Source organism: Hibiscus syriacus, unplaced genomic scaffold (genome assembly GCF_006381635.1).
Source record: "Hibiscus syriacus cultivar Baekdansim isolate YM2019G1 unplaced genomic scaffold, ASM638163v2 tig00116964_pilon, whole genome shotgun sequence".
Classification (NCBI taxonomy): Eukaryota; Viridiplantae; Streptophyta; class Magnoliopsida; order Malvales; family Malvaceae; genus Hibiscus; species Hibiscus syriacus.
In genome coordinates, this window is record NW_024063489.1 from 2,062,977 (window position 1) to 2,079,930 (window position 16,954).

Here is a 16,954-nt window from a genome sequence, read left to right on the forward strand (position 1 = left end):
TTCGTAACTTATCATATTTAATATATTTTACTAAGTATTCTTTATTTAAATTTACAGGAACATTGGAACGTCGTGTTACATCATGGACTGAAAAAAGATAACGAAATCAACAGTGCAAGTGACTGTGAAATATGAGGAAGGAGCGCCGAGAAAGAAATAAGAGGAAAACGATGAGTTTGATTTTGTTTGGTTTCGTAAAACACTAGAAAAATATGTAAATTTAAAATTTTTAAAATATAATTAATATATTTTTTCCAAAATCAAATCTCATAACTTTAAAAAAGAATAATTTTTATATTTTATACTCGTAATTTTTTTATTGTTGTCGATGATGTATGTGAGAACGGCAAGAAAATAGTTTGGGTGCATGGGATTAGGAGCCTGCTACCTGATACATGTCAAGTAGGTTTACTTAGACATAACATTCTTTTTATCGGAAGTGACGTGACTAACCATTTTTTGGTGTGAAAAAATATTTTTTTTATCATTTCTCCAAAAGTTGTTAAATTGGGTGGGTGATTTGTGTTCCTCCTTACGTTTTGCAATTCTCGTTTCTGATATTTTAAATAAATAGTTAATATTTTATTTAATAGAATTTTAATTACATACAATTTAATATGTTGTTTATTATTTATCTTATAATATTACTTATTTTAAATTTATGTGTTGAGTAAGAAAATATAATATAAATAAATTCTTATACATTGAAAATTTTTTTAAAAATTGAACCAAATTAGGAAATCAAAACGTAACAAAAACATAAGTTTAGTGATGATTTTGAAGAAAAAAAGTTGAGTAATTCAAAAAGAATCGCATAAATAGTGGAGTGACTAAATATGTAATTTACCCATGTGATTTTTTATTGTGGTAAATAAGATAACGATTTATACTTTACAGGACAAAATGTCTTAAAAAATACTTTACGAGTAACTCAGATGCATTTGGTTCACAGAATGTAGTTGGAATAAAAGATTATCGAGGAATATGATTACTGGGAATGTTGTATTTTGTGTGTTTTGTTAGTTTTTAGAGAATATAAGATTATAGTGTTGATTAAAATATAAAAGATTATATAATGTATATTTTACCAAAATGGTCCTTATATATATTTATTTTTAACAAGTTGAATTCTACTATAAATTACTATAATTAATTTATATATTTATTTAAAAAATTTAAATTCATAAAAATTTATATATAATTTTTTACAAAATTAAAAAGATAAATAGGTTTAATGAAAGGGTAAAATTTTATTTTAAACCCTGAACTTCATATAAAATTCTAATTATGGATTTTTTTTATAAATCTATAATAGTTTAAGGATAAATTTGTAATTTAACATTTGTATAAATTTTATTATTCAAAGACAGAAGAATGATATTTTTGAAAAAAAAATTAAGGGCATTTTAGTCTAAAACACCGGTAATCCAACAATACTTAAATGAATGAGATAATTACATTCCCGATAATATACCCTAAAAAATTTAATGTCAGTAATAAAAGATTATCAGTAACTGAAAATATTAACCAACGAAACGAAAAAATAAAATTTCTATTCCCCGATAATAAGATATATCTTCAACCAAACAGTCAGTAAAGGGCAAAGGTCCATTTAAGCGTTATTAACAATGACAATTTGGACGTATTTTGAGAATTGAGTTTATTTATCGACGCGTATTCGTTTTCCAAACCCTCTTACCCCTTTTGTCCCCGCCTCGCCCTTTTATTTTGGTCATTTGCCCTTCGCTGTTTTATTTGATTTTGGTTTTTTTGTGTAACCGACTTTCTGAAATATCGCGGATCTTTAAGTAGTGAAGTACGCGCATTGTCTTTTATTATTAGCCTGATTTACTTCAATATGAGGTTGGAGGAAGAGTTCTCTCATTGCGACCATTACGACGAGGAGGAGCAACCCGAAACGATGTCGCAAATTTCCATAGGAGGTTTACAACAACAAAAGGTTGTTGTTGTTGTTGTCGGTTATGCCCTTACCTCTAAGAAAATTAAGAGCTTTTTACAACCCAAGTTTGAAGGTTTAGCCAGGTGCATATTGAGTATTCCATTTTGTTTTCTTCTTCTTGTTGGGCTATGCTTTTTTTGTTGGTTAGTTGATCGTTTTGGAATCTAAAGTTTGTGATTCCGACATCGAGAAAATATCATTCTCCCATTTGACGTCGTTGTCGCAGTTTATGTGAATGATATTACACCCAATAGTACAACTTCAATAAGTCAGATTTTTATTTTATGGCTTTGGTTTATTATAGTGATTATAATATGTCATTTCCTTATTTTATTTTGGATTGATCCTTAAGATATTTATTATTTACAGGGTTTCTTGTATCATAAATTTTGACTTTGTTGCTGGTAAAAATGTAATTATCGTTAATTTTATATTTTTCAAGTTGAACCTTAGACTTGCTTCAATTCCTCCATGGCTCTATGGGAATGGTATTTATTTATTCTTTATTAAGTGACTGGGACATGATCCTCTGCTAATATTAAAATATGGGTTCGATTCTGTTGTGTTTTTAAACTAAGGGGTGTGGTAGTTTTGTACCTTGATAGGAGAAAAGGCTTGGGTTTGGCGGTTAGTTGATATGTCTTTGCATATTTTTAATTGTCTTTAATTGATCTGTTATTAAATTTCATGATGAGATGAAAAGAGAAAAAAGAGATGCAAATAATCACTTGCACGTTCATGGTCTCACGTAACATGACCCATTTTCCGTATCTGATGCAGTTGACTGGAAAAGAATGGCGCCAGATTATTGAGGTTGGTCCAAATTCTAGACCACATATTTTATGCGTTTTTTTCTCTTTTCTCTTACATGTGGGGTGTTGTGGAATGATTGAGGGTGAAGCCGCTTCTGTTCGATACATTGTGTTGTGGTTTTGATGTGTTTTTACTTGTGAGGAGCCAAATAACCCAGTGACAGGTGTCAGACAACTGTGGTGTTTAACTCTCATAAGTGGCTAATATAATTTGCGGACTTATTGCCCTTTCCTTCCTCATGAAACCTGACTGGATAGTTGAGGTCGAGGCCTTAAGATTCCAGCGAGTGAATATGTTTCTACTTCCATGGCCATCTAGCTGATTTTTCAGGTTTTCCTTAGCATTACCTGTGAAGCAAACTTTTACTTTGTTTTGTATGGCTTCATTTGTCCTGCGTATAGTTCACACCTTTCTGTCCTGACTCAAACCTAATAAGTATAGGATCTGGTGTACCTCTATATTTGCTATATCATGCTTGACGAAGTGACCGGCAAAATGATTCAGTTGTTTGCAAATACCATTATGTGTTCTAGAATGACAGCAACCAACTTGTGCCTCAGCAACAGCAAGATTAAAATTCTTTCAAATTTATTAGTTGTTCTTTGGAACTTAGATATTGCTTGTTATTTGTATTACGTTAAGAGTAAATAAATAGTCCAGTTAACAATTCTCAATATTTTAATAATTGTAGGTCTATAGAGGTATCATCTTCTTAAATCATGCTCAACTTCTTTGGAATCTGTTGCTAGATTGCAAGTTCAGTTAGTTAGTAGTGGTCCAATTTCCCTTTTTATGCTCCCAGGCTGGTTTGAACTTGTTCTTTAGTATGTAGGTGCAGGCACTGGTAAAAATTGTAGTACGTGCCCAGCTCCTTTTGATACAGTTTTTTAATTGTCTTCTTTTAGTTGTTAGCTTTCATATAGTGAGCCTGTTTTGATGTTTATTTTCAAACGGCTTCATTTGTTTATGTTGCTTAATTCGTTAAGTTTCTCTTTTTTGTGGTGGTCTGTTGATTTGGTTATTTAATGGGGGTCATGCTTGCCATGTTGCTCTGCTTTCTTAAATATCTTGTTATTGTCTTGTATGAAATGTTTTCAAGTCTCAATAGTTCAGTTTCTGTGTGGTTTTATGTTGCAATCAGAGGATGGTTTGTTGTTAGTCACAGTGCCGAAGGAAAAATTAGAAATCTGCCTTGTGATTGTGTATGAATACCCAGTGGATTATAAACATATGAAGCATTCTAGATGTCTGTTTCAAAAGCTTTTCTTCTTAATAGAATGAATGGAATTCTTAAGGTGGAAATTATAAATGGTGAAAATTAAGGAACAAGGATTGTAGATCTTTTTCCTTTTCTTTCTCGGCGAAGGGTTATGAAGTTTTTGATTTTGGAGAGTAATTGGTTTTACATGCATTGGAAGTTATTTGAGTGAAGCTTTTGTCTCTAGGGCTATTTGTATGCTTTCTACACATTTTGTGTTGAGAACATTCCTTCTTACATTCTTTACCATATAACTGCAGAATTATAGACAAACACATCCAGAAGTCACAGTTCTCGATCCTCCTGATGCTATACAACATTTACGCAATCGCCAATCAATGCTACAATGTTTTGCGGACATGAATTTATCCAACTCCTATGGTAATTTGCACTGTCCTTTTTTTGTTGACATTAGAACGGAAGCCTTTTCCTCCCTCTCACACCAACTACTTTTTGGTTTTTGATGAAACATCATCACATTAACCCCCTTGCTGATCAAAGTTGATATTAATGTTTTACCATGCAGGAAAAGTTGGTGTTCCTAGGCAATTAGTAATTAAAAAAGATGCATCATCCATTGCTGATGCTGTAAACAAAGCTGGGCTGATACTACCCCTTGGTATGCATATTTTGTCTTCTGTTATCATATGTGGTAGCATACTATAGGGCCATTGAAGTTGTACAAATTCTTCTGTATTTAGGTTGTGCATTAGGCTTAATAATCTTTCGTCTGGTCTGCTTAGTCTGTGAGATCAGCCAAAAAACATATAGATATGCTTTGAAATGACCATCCAGCTCAGTTGGTAGAGCACAAGGTTCTTAACCTTGAGATCGTGGGATCAAGTCCCATGAAAGGCATTTCATAATTTGGAGGTCTCCTACGGAAGCTGCTCTCAACCTAGTGTTGGGGGCAGCCTACTATCTTACCTCCCCTTTACCCATTACATATGGGAACAAGGGACAACCATATAGATATGCTTTGCCTAGATCATGCTCCCAATCATGTGATTTACTTTAGCTTTATATAATATATAAAACTTAATTCTACTAATAGTTTTCATGGCAATTTGTTCTAATCGAACTTGCATTTTCCCATCATTTCAGTGGCAAAACCATTGGTTGCTGATGGAAGTGCAAAGTCACATGAATTATCACTTGCTTATGATCAATACTCTCTCCAGAAACTAGAACCTCCACTTGTTCTTCAGGAGTTTGTTAACCACGGTATGCAACTGCAGTTCTTAAGAGGCTTTATAACTTAAATTTTATGGCTTTAATGTGCAATACCTAACTGCCGTACTGTCTTTTTCCTAATGTCTGTAGGAGGTGTACTCTTCAAGGTTTATATTGTTGGAGAAGCCATTAAAGTGGTTAGACGTTTCTCTTTACCTGATGTGACTAAAAGAGAGCTCTCAAAAATTAAGGGTGTTTTTCGGTTTCCACGGGTTTCCTGTGCTGCAGCTTCTGCAGATGATGCAGATTTGGTGTAATCCCTAGACCCGGTCTATGCGTTTCGACTAAGTATAGTGGATCACATTATGATTATTAAAGATATTTTTCGCAACCGTTATTCCATCAATATAAAATCACATTATAAATAACATGAAATTATAAACAAATTATACTATCAAAATAACTCGTAAAATAGTACCAATAAATAATAATTTAATTTAAAACATGTCTTCAAATTCAAAATCACAATAAACCGAGCAGTATTAGCAAAAGATTTATCATTATAAAATCCGATATTTTAAAATAAGGTCTATGTCACTAAAATAAAGTCAACTTGCCAGATAAAAACATTACAATCTGATTTACTTCAAGAGATATGTTGATCCTCCAAGTGCTCGAACCAATGTATCTAACCAACAGTATCTGAAAGGGGAAAAACATTTCAAAAAGGTGAGTTAGGCTCAGTGTGTCCCAACATTTCCATAAAATCACAATAGGTACAAATCATAGTCCAATAATCTCACAAATTCGTAAAAGAGTTTAACTTTTTGAAAATCATAGTTTAAACCCTTTTCTGGTACACCATCAGTAGTTCCCAAAATTATTTTCCATATAGCTTACTTTATGCACATAGCAAAAAGAAAGCCGACTTAAGGATAGGCTCTGAAGCTTGTATCCTTAAGCCCAAGTCAATAAGTCCATATAGCTTACCCTAAGCACACAGCAAAGGAAAGCCGACCTAATGAAACATCTTGGGGCCCTCAAGAGTCACATTAGGCCCAGTTAGCTTGATCAGAGCTATTCCATCGTAATTCAATTCCAAAATTCAATTGCACCGTGACATAAATTCCATAAATCCAAAAACATGGTAATCATATACCATTTCAAAACAAAAATTAGATAGCAGCCATATTCCATAAATTGTCACATTAAATTGGTGCATCAATAAAACAATAACCAATGAATTCGGTGTACCACATATTAAAACCAATAAAACAGTTCAGTAATAAGTAGGGAACACACCTCGACAATAGATTCAAATAACAAATCTGATTGCTGGTTTCACCACTCTGCTACAATTTTCGAACGGGTGAATACTGGCACACGTGGTTTAACTGATCTAGAAGAGCTGGGTCGAGCTGTCGAACGATCCGGAGAGTCTCTTGTACCTTCAAACAATAATATTTATCAGTCTCAAATCCTATTTAATTGTTCAAAGCTAACTTCTTAAGTATATACGCATTTTTCGGGTTTGACTATCAATTGAGGTATTTCGAGTCTGAATTTGGCCAAACGGATTGCGGAATCGGAATCAGGGCGTCGAAAAACATAAAGTATGACTTTTCGAAAATTCAAATTCTTGGTCAAAGTCAACCACTTTGACCGTAGATTTGGAGACCTTCGGATTCGAATTTGACAAAACGGACCACGGAAACGGATTCGGCACGTCGAAAAACTATCAGGATAGGTATACTCGGAAAAGATTAACGGTCGTTTAATGCTCGGTCAAAGCCATTTTAAGTTTTGGTCAAAGAAAGTCAACGGTCAACAGTCGTGTCGGGTCGGGTCAACGGTTGGGTCGGGTTGGGTCAACGGTCGGGTCGGGCCGGTCAAACCGGTTCAGACCGATCAAACCGGTTCAGACCGATCAAACCGGTTCAGACCGATCAAATCGGTTCGAACCGGTTGAAACAGGTCAAACCGATCAGAACCGGTTGAAAACCGGTTTCCAGCAGCCACTCGCCCTGCGGCGGCGCGTGTGGCGTGAGGCGTCCTCCGGGGCCCTAAAAATCCCAGAAATTTTCTAAAAAATTTTGAGCGATTTCGAGATACTTACAACGATCGGTTCAAATTTTTGAACGGCGGAGAGCTCGATTTCAAATCGGTCGAATCTTTGACTGCACCACCTCCTCACGCACCGCCGTCTACGGCGGACAAGGTTGACACCGGTGAACTCGGAACGGCACAAGGAACACGATGGTGCGGGAGGTGTCGTAAACGGAGCAACGATTAGCGGTGAATTTAAGATTTCCTCGGCGATAGAGCTAACAAAACCGTCGCTACTTTGACTGGAAATTCCCGACGTTTGGCCGCGTTTCACTTCAATTAATTTGAAGGGTTTGTTCATCGCTCGATGATGAACAACGGTGGTTTCAAAACAACGATCGGAATTCGGACGGCGTTTGGATGGACTTGAAAGTGGAGGTGTGAGAGGAAGAAAATTGAAGGAATAGCATTTGTGATTTCTGATTGTAAATCAGAAATCACGCTTAAATTATCAAGCCTACCGACAGTTTTAGGGGAAATTCAGGGCTTGGTCCCTGAATTTCCTTTACTTCAAACATGGCATACAAGTTTTCATAAATTTTAATTTAGTCACTTAATTCACCCATTTTCACAATTTACCTCCAATTTCAATTAATATTATTTTGTAAATATTCGGGTTGTTACAATTCTCCTCTACAAGAAATTTCGTCCTCGAAATTTACCTTACGAGAATAGTTGAGGAAACTGAGCCTCCATTGACTCCAATGTCTCCCAAGTAGCTTCTGAGGGGCCTCGATTACTCCACTGAACTTTGACCATTGGAATTCGTCTATTCCGAAGAACTCGTTCATCTCTCTAAGATCTGAATGGGCTCTCTTCATATGACAAATTAGGTCTCAGCTCTACTTCTTCAACCTGAATAATGTGACCTGGATCTGGACGGTATCTCCTCAACATTGATACATGAAAGACATCATGAATACGACTTAGCTCAGAAGGCAACTCAAGCTGATATGCAACAGGTCTACCCTCTTCAAGATACGAAATGGTCCAATAAATCTTGGACTCAATTTACCCTTACGCCCGAATCTCAATACTTTCTTCCAGGGTGAAACTTTCAAAAAGACCCGATCTCCCACTTCAAACTGTATATCTTCCTTCTTTGATCTGCATAAGATTTCTGCCTATCAAATGCCTTTCAGACGGTCACGGATTAATCTGACTGTGTCCTCCGTCTCTCGCACTAACTCAGGTCCCAACGTTTTCCTATCACGCAACTCAGTCCAACAGATCGAGTGCGACATTTACGCCCATAGAGCGCTTCATAGGGTGCCATACGAATGATGATCTGATAACTATTGTAAGCAAATTCAGCCAACGGCAAAAAGTTCTCCCAACTACCATGAAAATCGATTACGCAACCCCGCAACATATCCTCCAGAATCTGAATTACTCTCTCAGATTGACCATCAGTTTGTGGATGAAAGGATGTACTATAATCCAATCTTGTTCCCAAAGCCGTATGTAACGCCTTCCAAAATCTCGAAGTAAATCTCGATCTCGATCAGAAATAATAGACAATGGAACACCATGCAATCTGACAATCTCTGAAATATACAATCTTGCCAGCTTATCCAAAGTATAATTTACTCGCACAGGAATGAAGTGAGATGACTTTGTAAGTGTCAACAATCACCCAAACTGAATCTTTTTTCGAAGGAGTCATCGGCAAGCCAGTAACAAAATCCATAGTAATACGCTCCCATTTCCATTCAGGAATCTTGATAGGCTGTAACAAACCTAATGGATGTTGATGTTCTGCCTTAACTTGCTGACAAGTCAAACACCTAGCCACAAAGTCAGATATGTCTTTCTTCATACCAATCCAATAATACCTCTCTCTCAAATTCCGGTACATCTTATCTCCTCCGGGGTGCATAGCATATGGACTACTATAGCCTCAGTAAGGATAGTCTACCTCAACTCAGCATCATCAGGCACACAATATCTACCTTTAAAGCATAAAACTTCATCCTGATCAATTGCGTAATCTGAGTTTGTCCCCTGCTCTACTTGCTCAAAGATGGAAAGCAAGGAGCTATCAAGGGGCTGCTTAGTTTTGATCTTATCAACCAAGGTCGGCTTAACTTGCAATTCTGCTAACAAAGTGCCATCGTCATATAAATTCATCTTGGCCATTAAAGACCTCAACTCTGATACCGTCTTTCGACTCAAAGCATCTGCTACAATGTTAGCTTTACCAGGGTGGTAATCAATCACGCAATCATAATCCTTTAGAAGCTCTAACCAGCGACGCTGTCTCAAATTAAGTTCCTTCTGGGTCAGAAGATACTTTAAGCTTGATCTGTGAAAATGTAACTTCTCCATAAAGATAGTGTCTCCAAATCTTCAAGGCAAAAATTACTGCTGCCAACTCTAAATCGTGAGTAGGATAGTTACTCTCATGCGGCCGCAGCTGACGGGATGCATAAGCCACCTTACTTTCCTGCATTAAAACACAACCAAGTCCTGAATGTGAAGCATCACTATACACTGTAAAATCCTTCCCGGACTCTGGTTGAATCAACACCGGTGCTTGAGTCAAAACCGCCTTTAATTTCTCAAAGCTCTCCTGTTGTGCCTCGCCCCAGTCAAACAGCACATTCTTCCTTAACAACTTTGTCAAAGGAGAAGCAATGATCGAGAAGCCCTCAACAAAACGTCGATAATAACCAGCCAAGCCCAAGAAACTGCGGATTTCAGATACGTTCTTAGGTCGTTTCCAATTCATAATAGCCTCTATCTTGCTGGGATCAACCTGAACACCTCGCGCAGAAATAATATGCCCCAGAAATGACACTTCTTGAAGCCAAAACTCACACTTGCTTAGTTGGCATATAGACGATGCTCTCTCAAAGTCCGCAGAACGATCTTCAAATGCTCGTCATGCTCTGCCTCAGTACGAGAATAGATCAGAATATCGTCAATGAAGACCACCACAAATTGATCCAAATATGGTCGGAACACCGATTCATCAAATCCATAAAAGCTACAGGAGTTCGTCAAACCAAAAGGCATCACTAAAAATTCATAATGACCATATCTAGTGCGAATGGCTGTTTTTGCAACATCAGATCCTTTAACTTTCAATTGAATACCCGAACGAAGATCAATCTTAGAGAATACAGTAGCTCCTCGCAATTTATCAAATAAGTCATCAATCCTGGGTAATGGGTATTTATTCTTGACCGTCATCTTGTTCAATTTCCGATAGTCAATACATAATCTTAGCGACCCATCCTTCTTTTTCACGAATAGAACTGGAGCTCCCATGGTGAAGTACTATGTCGGATAAATCCTCGATCGAATAATTCTTGCAATTGGACTTTCAACTCCTTAAGTTCCTTTGGAGCCATACGATAAGGTGCCATAAATAGGTGAAGATCCCGATAAGTCTCAATCTCGAACTCTACCTCTCTATCAAGAGGTAACCCAGGCAAACTCCTCAGGAAAAACATCAGGAAACTCGCTAACTGTACGAATCTCCTCGATCGTGGACAACGCACCTTTGGTGTTCAAAATACAAGCAATGAAGGTCTCATATCCCTTCCGGATCATATGATCAATTTCCAATCGCTGAAACTATATTGTAGAGATAACCACGCCGTTCACCAATTAACAACAGTCTGACCATCTGAAGTCTTCAGAGTAGCCCGCTTGTATTCGCAATCCAGCTTTACCTGTGTTTATTCAACCAATCCATTCCAAGAATTAGATCGAACTCCCTAAAGGAAGTTCCATAAGATCAGCGAGAAAAATTTCTCCTGAACCTCGAGAGGACAACGCCGAAACTTTATTCACTAATAACTTGTCCTACTGGACTTGTAACTGTAATAGTATTTCAGTGTTCTCGATCGGAATCTGAAGGTTTCGAGATACTGAGCTCGATATAGGAGTGAGTGGAGCCATTGTCCAATAATGCAAAGTATGGGGTAGAATAAATAGTAAATGTACTGCAATAACCTCAGGCTCATCTCTGTCATCACGACGTCTAGTTGCATAAAACTAAAGCTGGCTGTCTAGCCTCAGAAGCTGTTGGCCTCTATTTTGCTGAGGTCGGGCTACTGTCTATCCTGGACGCTGATCCTCGAGTCTTTCCTTGACTACGATCTCTAATTGGGGTCTGTACTGTAGTCTGCGAACGCACAGGAGTTTGGGTAGTGGTCTGCTCAAACGAAACTAACTGAGGACAATCCCTCCGATAATGACCACTAGATCCACACTGATAGCAAAGACCCATCTTCTTACGACACTCTCCTGAGTGCTGTTTACCACAATACTCACAAAGGGGCCCATTATAATACGACGAGGAACCGCCTCGACTGACAGCTAAAGGTGAGGATGCTGCAGGCCTGAAACGTGTATTGTTTCTCTGAGGGGCTGAAGTACGAGTCTTTCCCGGACTGTGTGATGATTCCATCGGGCCTGAAAATTTCTTAGATCGATCTTGATCAACACGCTCTCTACCAGAAGCTAAAACCTCCTCTTCCGCATATTTGGCTCTGCCCACCAGCACATCAAATATCTCATCCTGATGGGTTACAACTTGCCTACGCACTCGTATCTGAGTCCAAGGGCAAATTTACGACATCGATCTCTCTCCGTAGGTACCATACTGAATCCATACTTCAGCAACTTCAAGAACTCGATCTCATATTCAGAAACAGTCATGTCTCCCTGAACCAGGTCTTGAAACTGTTGTCGTCTCTGAGCTAAGTAGCGCTCTCCCAGAAAAACTCCGAAAGCGATCCTTAAAGAAATTCCAGGTCAAACGATCGGTAGGAACACTACTGGTCACTGACTCCCACCAAGTGTAGGCATTGCCATCTAACATCGCCACAGCACCCTGATATCTCTTAGTTGAGTCCAAACCCAACTGATCCATGCGTCTCTGTATCCTGGAGCCAATCTTCAGCTTCAGTAGGAGCTCCACCTATCTGTCCCCCAAAAGTTCTAACTCCATTGCAATCAAAGTCTGCGAATAGGAACCTTAGATACAACACCAGTAGCTCTGACTGCTCCTGTATTAACTGCAGAAATTGTCTACCAAAATTCTCATCCAAAGCAACTCCGGTAGACTCTGACTCATATCGGTCGCTTCTATTATCGGTGTAGTCATGCCAATACCAGCGGCAGGAGGCAGATCCGTTGGGGTCGTAGGAGCATGATCACCTATCGGAGGTGGGGGATCTACCCGTATCTCATCGATCGGATCTGCGAATCTAGCCACTCGACCTCGTCCACGGCTAGTTCGACGACTACGTCTAGCACTCATTTTGATGGATCTCAAGTTTACTACAGAAGATAAAACTTAGGGTTAGATAAGCACTTGGAGTCTCAAACATAGTTAAAATCTTAATAACTTTGTGACATGGCCTTAGTAACTCGTTTTGTAAAATATTTCAAAACCGTATTTCAATGTGGACTCATACACAGTCCGAGGGTTAAAAACCAAAAGCTCTAATACCAATAAATGTAACCCCCTAGACCCGACCTATGCGTTTCGACTAAGTCTAGTGGATCACATTATGATTATTAAAGACATTTTTCGCAACCGTTATTCCATCAATATAAAATCACATTATAAATAACATGAAATTATAAACAAATTATACTATCAAAATCCAACTCGTAAATATAGTACCAATAAATAATAATTTAATTTAAACATGTCTTCAAATTCAATCACAATAAACCGAAACAGTATTAGCAAAAGATTTATCATTATAAAATCCGATATTTTAAAATAAGGTCCAGTCACCAAAATAAAGTCAACTTGCCAGATAAAAACATTACAATCTGATTTACTTCAAGAGATATGTTGATCCTCCAAGTGCTCGAACCAAGGTATCTAACCAACAGTATCTGAAAGGAGGAAAACATTTTCAAAAGGTGAGCTAGGCTTAGTGTGTCCCAACATTTCCCTAAAATCAATAGGTACAAATCATAGTCCAGTAATCTCACAAATTCGTAAAAGAGTTTAACTTTTTGAAAATCATAGTTTAAACCCTTTTCTGGTACACCATCAGTAGTTCCCAAAATTATTTCCATATAGCTTACTTATGCACATAGCAAAAAGAAAGCCGACTTAAGGATAGGCTCTGAAGCTTGTATCCTTAAGCCCAAGTCAATAAGTCCATATAGCTACCCTAAGCACACAGCAAGGAAAACCGACCTAATGAAACATCTTGGGGCCCTCAAGAGTCACATTAGGCCAGTTAGCTTGATCAGAGCTATTCCATCGTAATTCAATTCCAAAATTCAATTGCACCGTGACATAAATTCCAAAATCCAAAAACATGGTAATCATACCATTTCAAAACAAAAATTAGATAGTAGCCATATTCCATAAATTGTCACATTAAATTGGTGCATCAATAAACAATACCAATGAATTCAGTGTACCACATATTAAAACCAATAAAACAGTTCAGTAATAAGTAGGGAACACCTCGACAATAGATTCAAATAACAAACTACTGATTGCTGGTTTCACCACGCTCTGCTACAGTTTTCGAACGAGTGAATACTGACACGTGGTTTAACTGATCTAGAAGAGCTGGGTCGAGCTGTCGAATGATCCAGAGAGTCTCTTGTACCTTCAAACAATAATATTATCAGTCTCAAATCCTATTTAATTGTTCAAAGCTAACTTCTTAAGTATATACGCATTTTTCGGGTTTGACTATCAATTTGAGGTATTTCGAGTCTGAATTTGGCCAAACGGATTGCGGAATCGGAATCAGGGCGTCGAAAAACATAAAGTATGACTTTTCAAAAATTCAAATTCTTGGTCAAAGTCAAAGTCAACCACTTTGACCGTAGATTTGGAGACCTTCGGATTCGAATTTGACAAAACGGACCACGGAAACGGATTCGGCACGTCGAAAACTATCAGGATAGGTATACTCGGAAAAGATTAACGGTCGTTTAATGCTCGGTCAAATCCATTTTAAGTTTTGGTCAAAGAAAGTCAACGATCAACGGTCAACGGTCGGGTCGGGTCAACGGTCGGGTCGGGTCAGACCGGTCAAACCGGTCAAACCGGTTTCCAGCAGCCACTCGCCCTGCGGCGGCGCGTGTGGCGCGTGAGGCGTCCTCCGGGGCCCTAAAAATCCCGAAAAAATTTCTAAAAATTATTTTGAGCGATTTCGAGATACTTACAACGATCGGTTCAAATTTTTGAACGGCGGAGAGCTCGATTTCAAATCGGCCGAATCTTTGACTGCACCACCTCCTCACGCGCCGCCGTCTACGGCGGACAAGGTTGACATCGGTGAACTCGGAACGGCACAAGGAACACGATGGTGCGGGAGGTGTCGTAAACGGAGCAACAATCAGCGGTGAATTTAAGATTTCCTCGGCGATAGAGCTAACAAAATCGTCGCTACTTTGACTGGAAATTCCCGACGTTTGGCCGCGTTTCGCTTCATTAATTTGAAGGGTTTCCTCGCTCGATGATGAACACAACGGTGGTTTCAAAACAACGATCGGAATTCGGACGGCGTTTGGATCAGACTTTAAAGTGGAGGTGTGAGAGGAAGAAAATTGAAGGAATAACATTTGTGATTAAATCATCAAGCCTACCGATAGTTTTAGAGGAAATTCAGGGCTTGGTCCCTGAATTTCCTTTACTTCAAACATGGTATACAAGTTTCCATAAATTTTAATTTAGTCACTTAATTTCACCCATTTTCACAATTTACCTCCAATTTCAATTAATATTATTTTGTAAATATTCGGGTTGTTAGTGTGGCTAGTATGTTGCCCCATCCAGTAATTTACCCCTTCTCATTAGCTATTTTTTGCAATTTTGCTTGTGGCCCATTTTTAACGTCAATGTTCGATCAACGTAATTGTATTTGGAATTTGTCTGAATAAGTTTGCTGGGTTTTGCTAGAAAAAGATGAACTTAATTGATTGAGACTTTTCAGTAAATTCCATGCAACATATGTGGGGTGTTAGAAAAATGGGCATCCTGTTCGAGTGTGGAAGGCCGTCTTAAACCTTGCCTTTAGTAGAGTAATAGACTCTTATATTTTTCCTATCTTCTATTGCAGAACTTCCCCCTCGCCCATTACTTGAAAGACTGGCCAAAGAGCTTCGGAGGCGCCTGGTAGCTTTTTACCTTTTTACTATTATTTCTCTAGTTTATACATATACCAGTCTGTAGAATAATTTGATTAATTTCTAATTTCTTATTGTTATATGTAGGGTCTTCGGCTCTTTAACCTAGACATTATCTGGGAACATGGGACCAGGGATCATTTTTATGTCATTGACATAAACTACTTTCCTGGCAAGTTAAACTTATACCATTTGTAGCATGCTATCATCATTCTGTTTGAACTTTGATGCACCATGCAGACAACTAACTGACTTGCTCTGAATCGTTTGTGAAAATATTGCAGGGTATGGGAAAATGCCTGGGTATGAATATATATTTACAGAATTTCTCTTGAGCCTAATGCAGAGTAGATACAAGAAAATATCGAGCTAGAAACTTTGTGAAAGCCTGGGACACTCCAAAGCATCAGATGACGTTGTTAATAACATGTGCAATATATGTCTAGCGGTTGTTACTTTTATCCCCCTTCTGTATCATCGTGTAATCACTGCTAGCAGCAGCTGGAGGAGGGTGCCATATCAAAGCACAAAAGGAATGGAGCTGGTAGGATTTTGTCCTCCTATTAATGATGTAAACAGCTCTATGAAAATCTCCCTGTGGTGCTTAATTCTTTTCTTCTACCCTGTAACTACCCTTTTACTGACGGGTGAGCTCTTTCTGCAACCAGCCACAGCCAATAACATCTGGAGTTTCCATCTTATTAAATACACATTGTTTTGTTCCTTTTTTCCTTGTTTTTGGTATAGCAGTACAGCAGTAGCTGATAATGAGAGGATCGTTGTTTTTAAAACTCGTGTGCTTTAGTTTCGGGAATATTTTTGACCCAACTCCCAAAACCTTGCAAGATGTTATAATATACAGCTGATGGCCCAGATTTCCAATAAAAAATAACATATACCTTGATGAATCTAGGGATGGTAATTTGGATATAGGCAGATATCAACCTGCGGTTTATTCCTAGAATCTCAATGGTATCCTTTTTGGCAATGTATGTTACTATACTAATATTACCCTGGTTGAAAAAGGGGGAAAAGGAAACGCATAATTTTCAAATATAACTGAAACTAACTGAAGGGCAAATCCACCTCGAAATCAAAGACAGGTTTAAGAACATAGATATTCCTCAGAGTACATTCCAGTTTCATTCAATCATTTCAAAAACCCAGAGAAGCAATATTATAGCCGACAAACGATGAACAAGAAACTACCCAGTTGAAGCAGGTGCCTCTAGAGCAGAGCCAGCGAGAGCAGCCTCAACAACCTCGCCATCATCATTATCGCCGCCGCTTGAAACAAGGGTCCAATCAGGAGGGAGCGGATGCAAAGGAGCGTAAACGGTGGGTTTCCTCCTTACGTCCCATGGCTGCGTCTTGCGTGGCCTTGTCTTCATATGATGCTTGGTTGCCTTCTTCTGCGGCCTCGATGAACATTCTATCAACAACCCTGTGCCGAAAATTGATGGAGATGGATGATTACGTACCTTAATTGAAGGTACGGAGAATATATAATTGGGAAT

At 38.2% G+C, this 16,954-nt stretch overlaps 1 protein-coding gene across 4 annotated transcripts; it reads left to right on the forward strand.

Moving 5' to 3' along the window:
* The first annotated feature begins 1,920 nt into the window (after window positions 1-1,920).
* Window positions 1,921-15,863, forward strand: LOC120190992 (inositol-tetrakisphosphate 1-kinase 3-like). 4 transcript variants are annotated; one of them, XM_039193997.1, is made up of 8 exons: window positions 1,921-2,043; window positions 2,741-2,773; window positions 4,292-4,412; window positions 4,558-4,650; window positions 5,136-5,255; window positions 15,371-15,426; window positions 15,525-15,609; window positions 15,722-15,863. In XM_039193997.1, the coding sequence occupies exons 3-8, from the start codon at window positions 4,370-4,372 to the stop codon at window positions 15,808-15,810; spliced, it is 486 nt and encodes a 161-aa protein (XP_039049928.1). In that variant the 5' UTR covers window positions 1,921-2,043; window positions 2,741-2,773; window positions 4,292-4,369; the 3' UTR covers window positions 15,811-15,863. The 4 variants fall into 4 exon arrangements, with proteins under 4 accessions (XP_039049928.1, XP_039049926.1, XP_039049929.1 ...); XM_039193995.1 differs by lacking the exons at window positions 1,921-2,043; window positions 2,741-2,773 and adding an exon at window positions 2,864-3,103; XM_039193996.1 differs by lacking the exons at window positions 1,921-2,043; window positions 2,741-2,773 and having other exon boundaries at window positions 3,926-4,412.
* The last annotated feature ends 1,091 nt before the right edge of the window (window positions 15,864-16,954 follow it).

Coding starts and splice junctions, on each gene's coding strand:
- LOC120190992 (XM_039193997.1), top strand. CDS start 4,370: ATGCTACAATGTTTTGCGGACATGAATTTATCCAACTCCTATG. Junction 4,651..5,135: donor TGGGCTGATACTACCCCTTG/GTATGCATATTT, acceptor CCATCATTTCAG/TGGCAAAACCATTGGTTGCT. Junction 15,610..15,721: donor TGACATAAACTACTTTCCTG/GCAAGTTAAACT, acceptor AAAATATTGCAG/GGTATGGGAAAATGCCTGGG.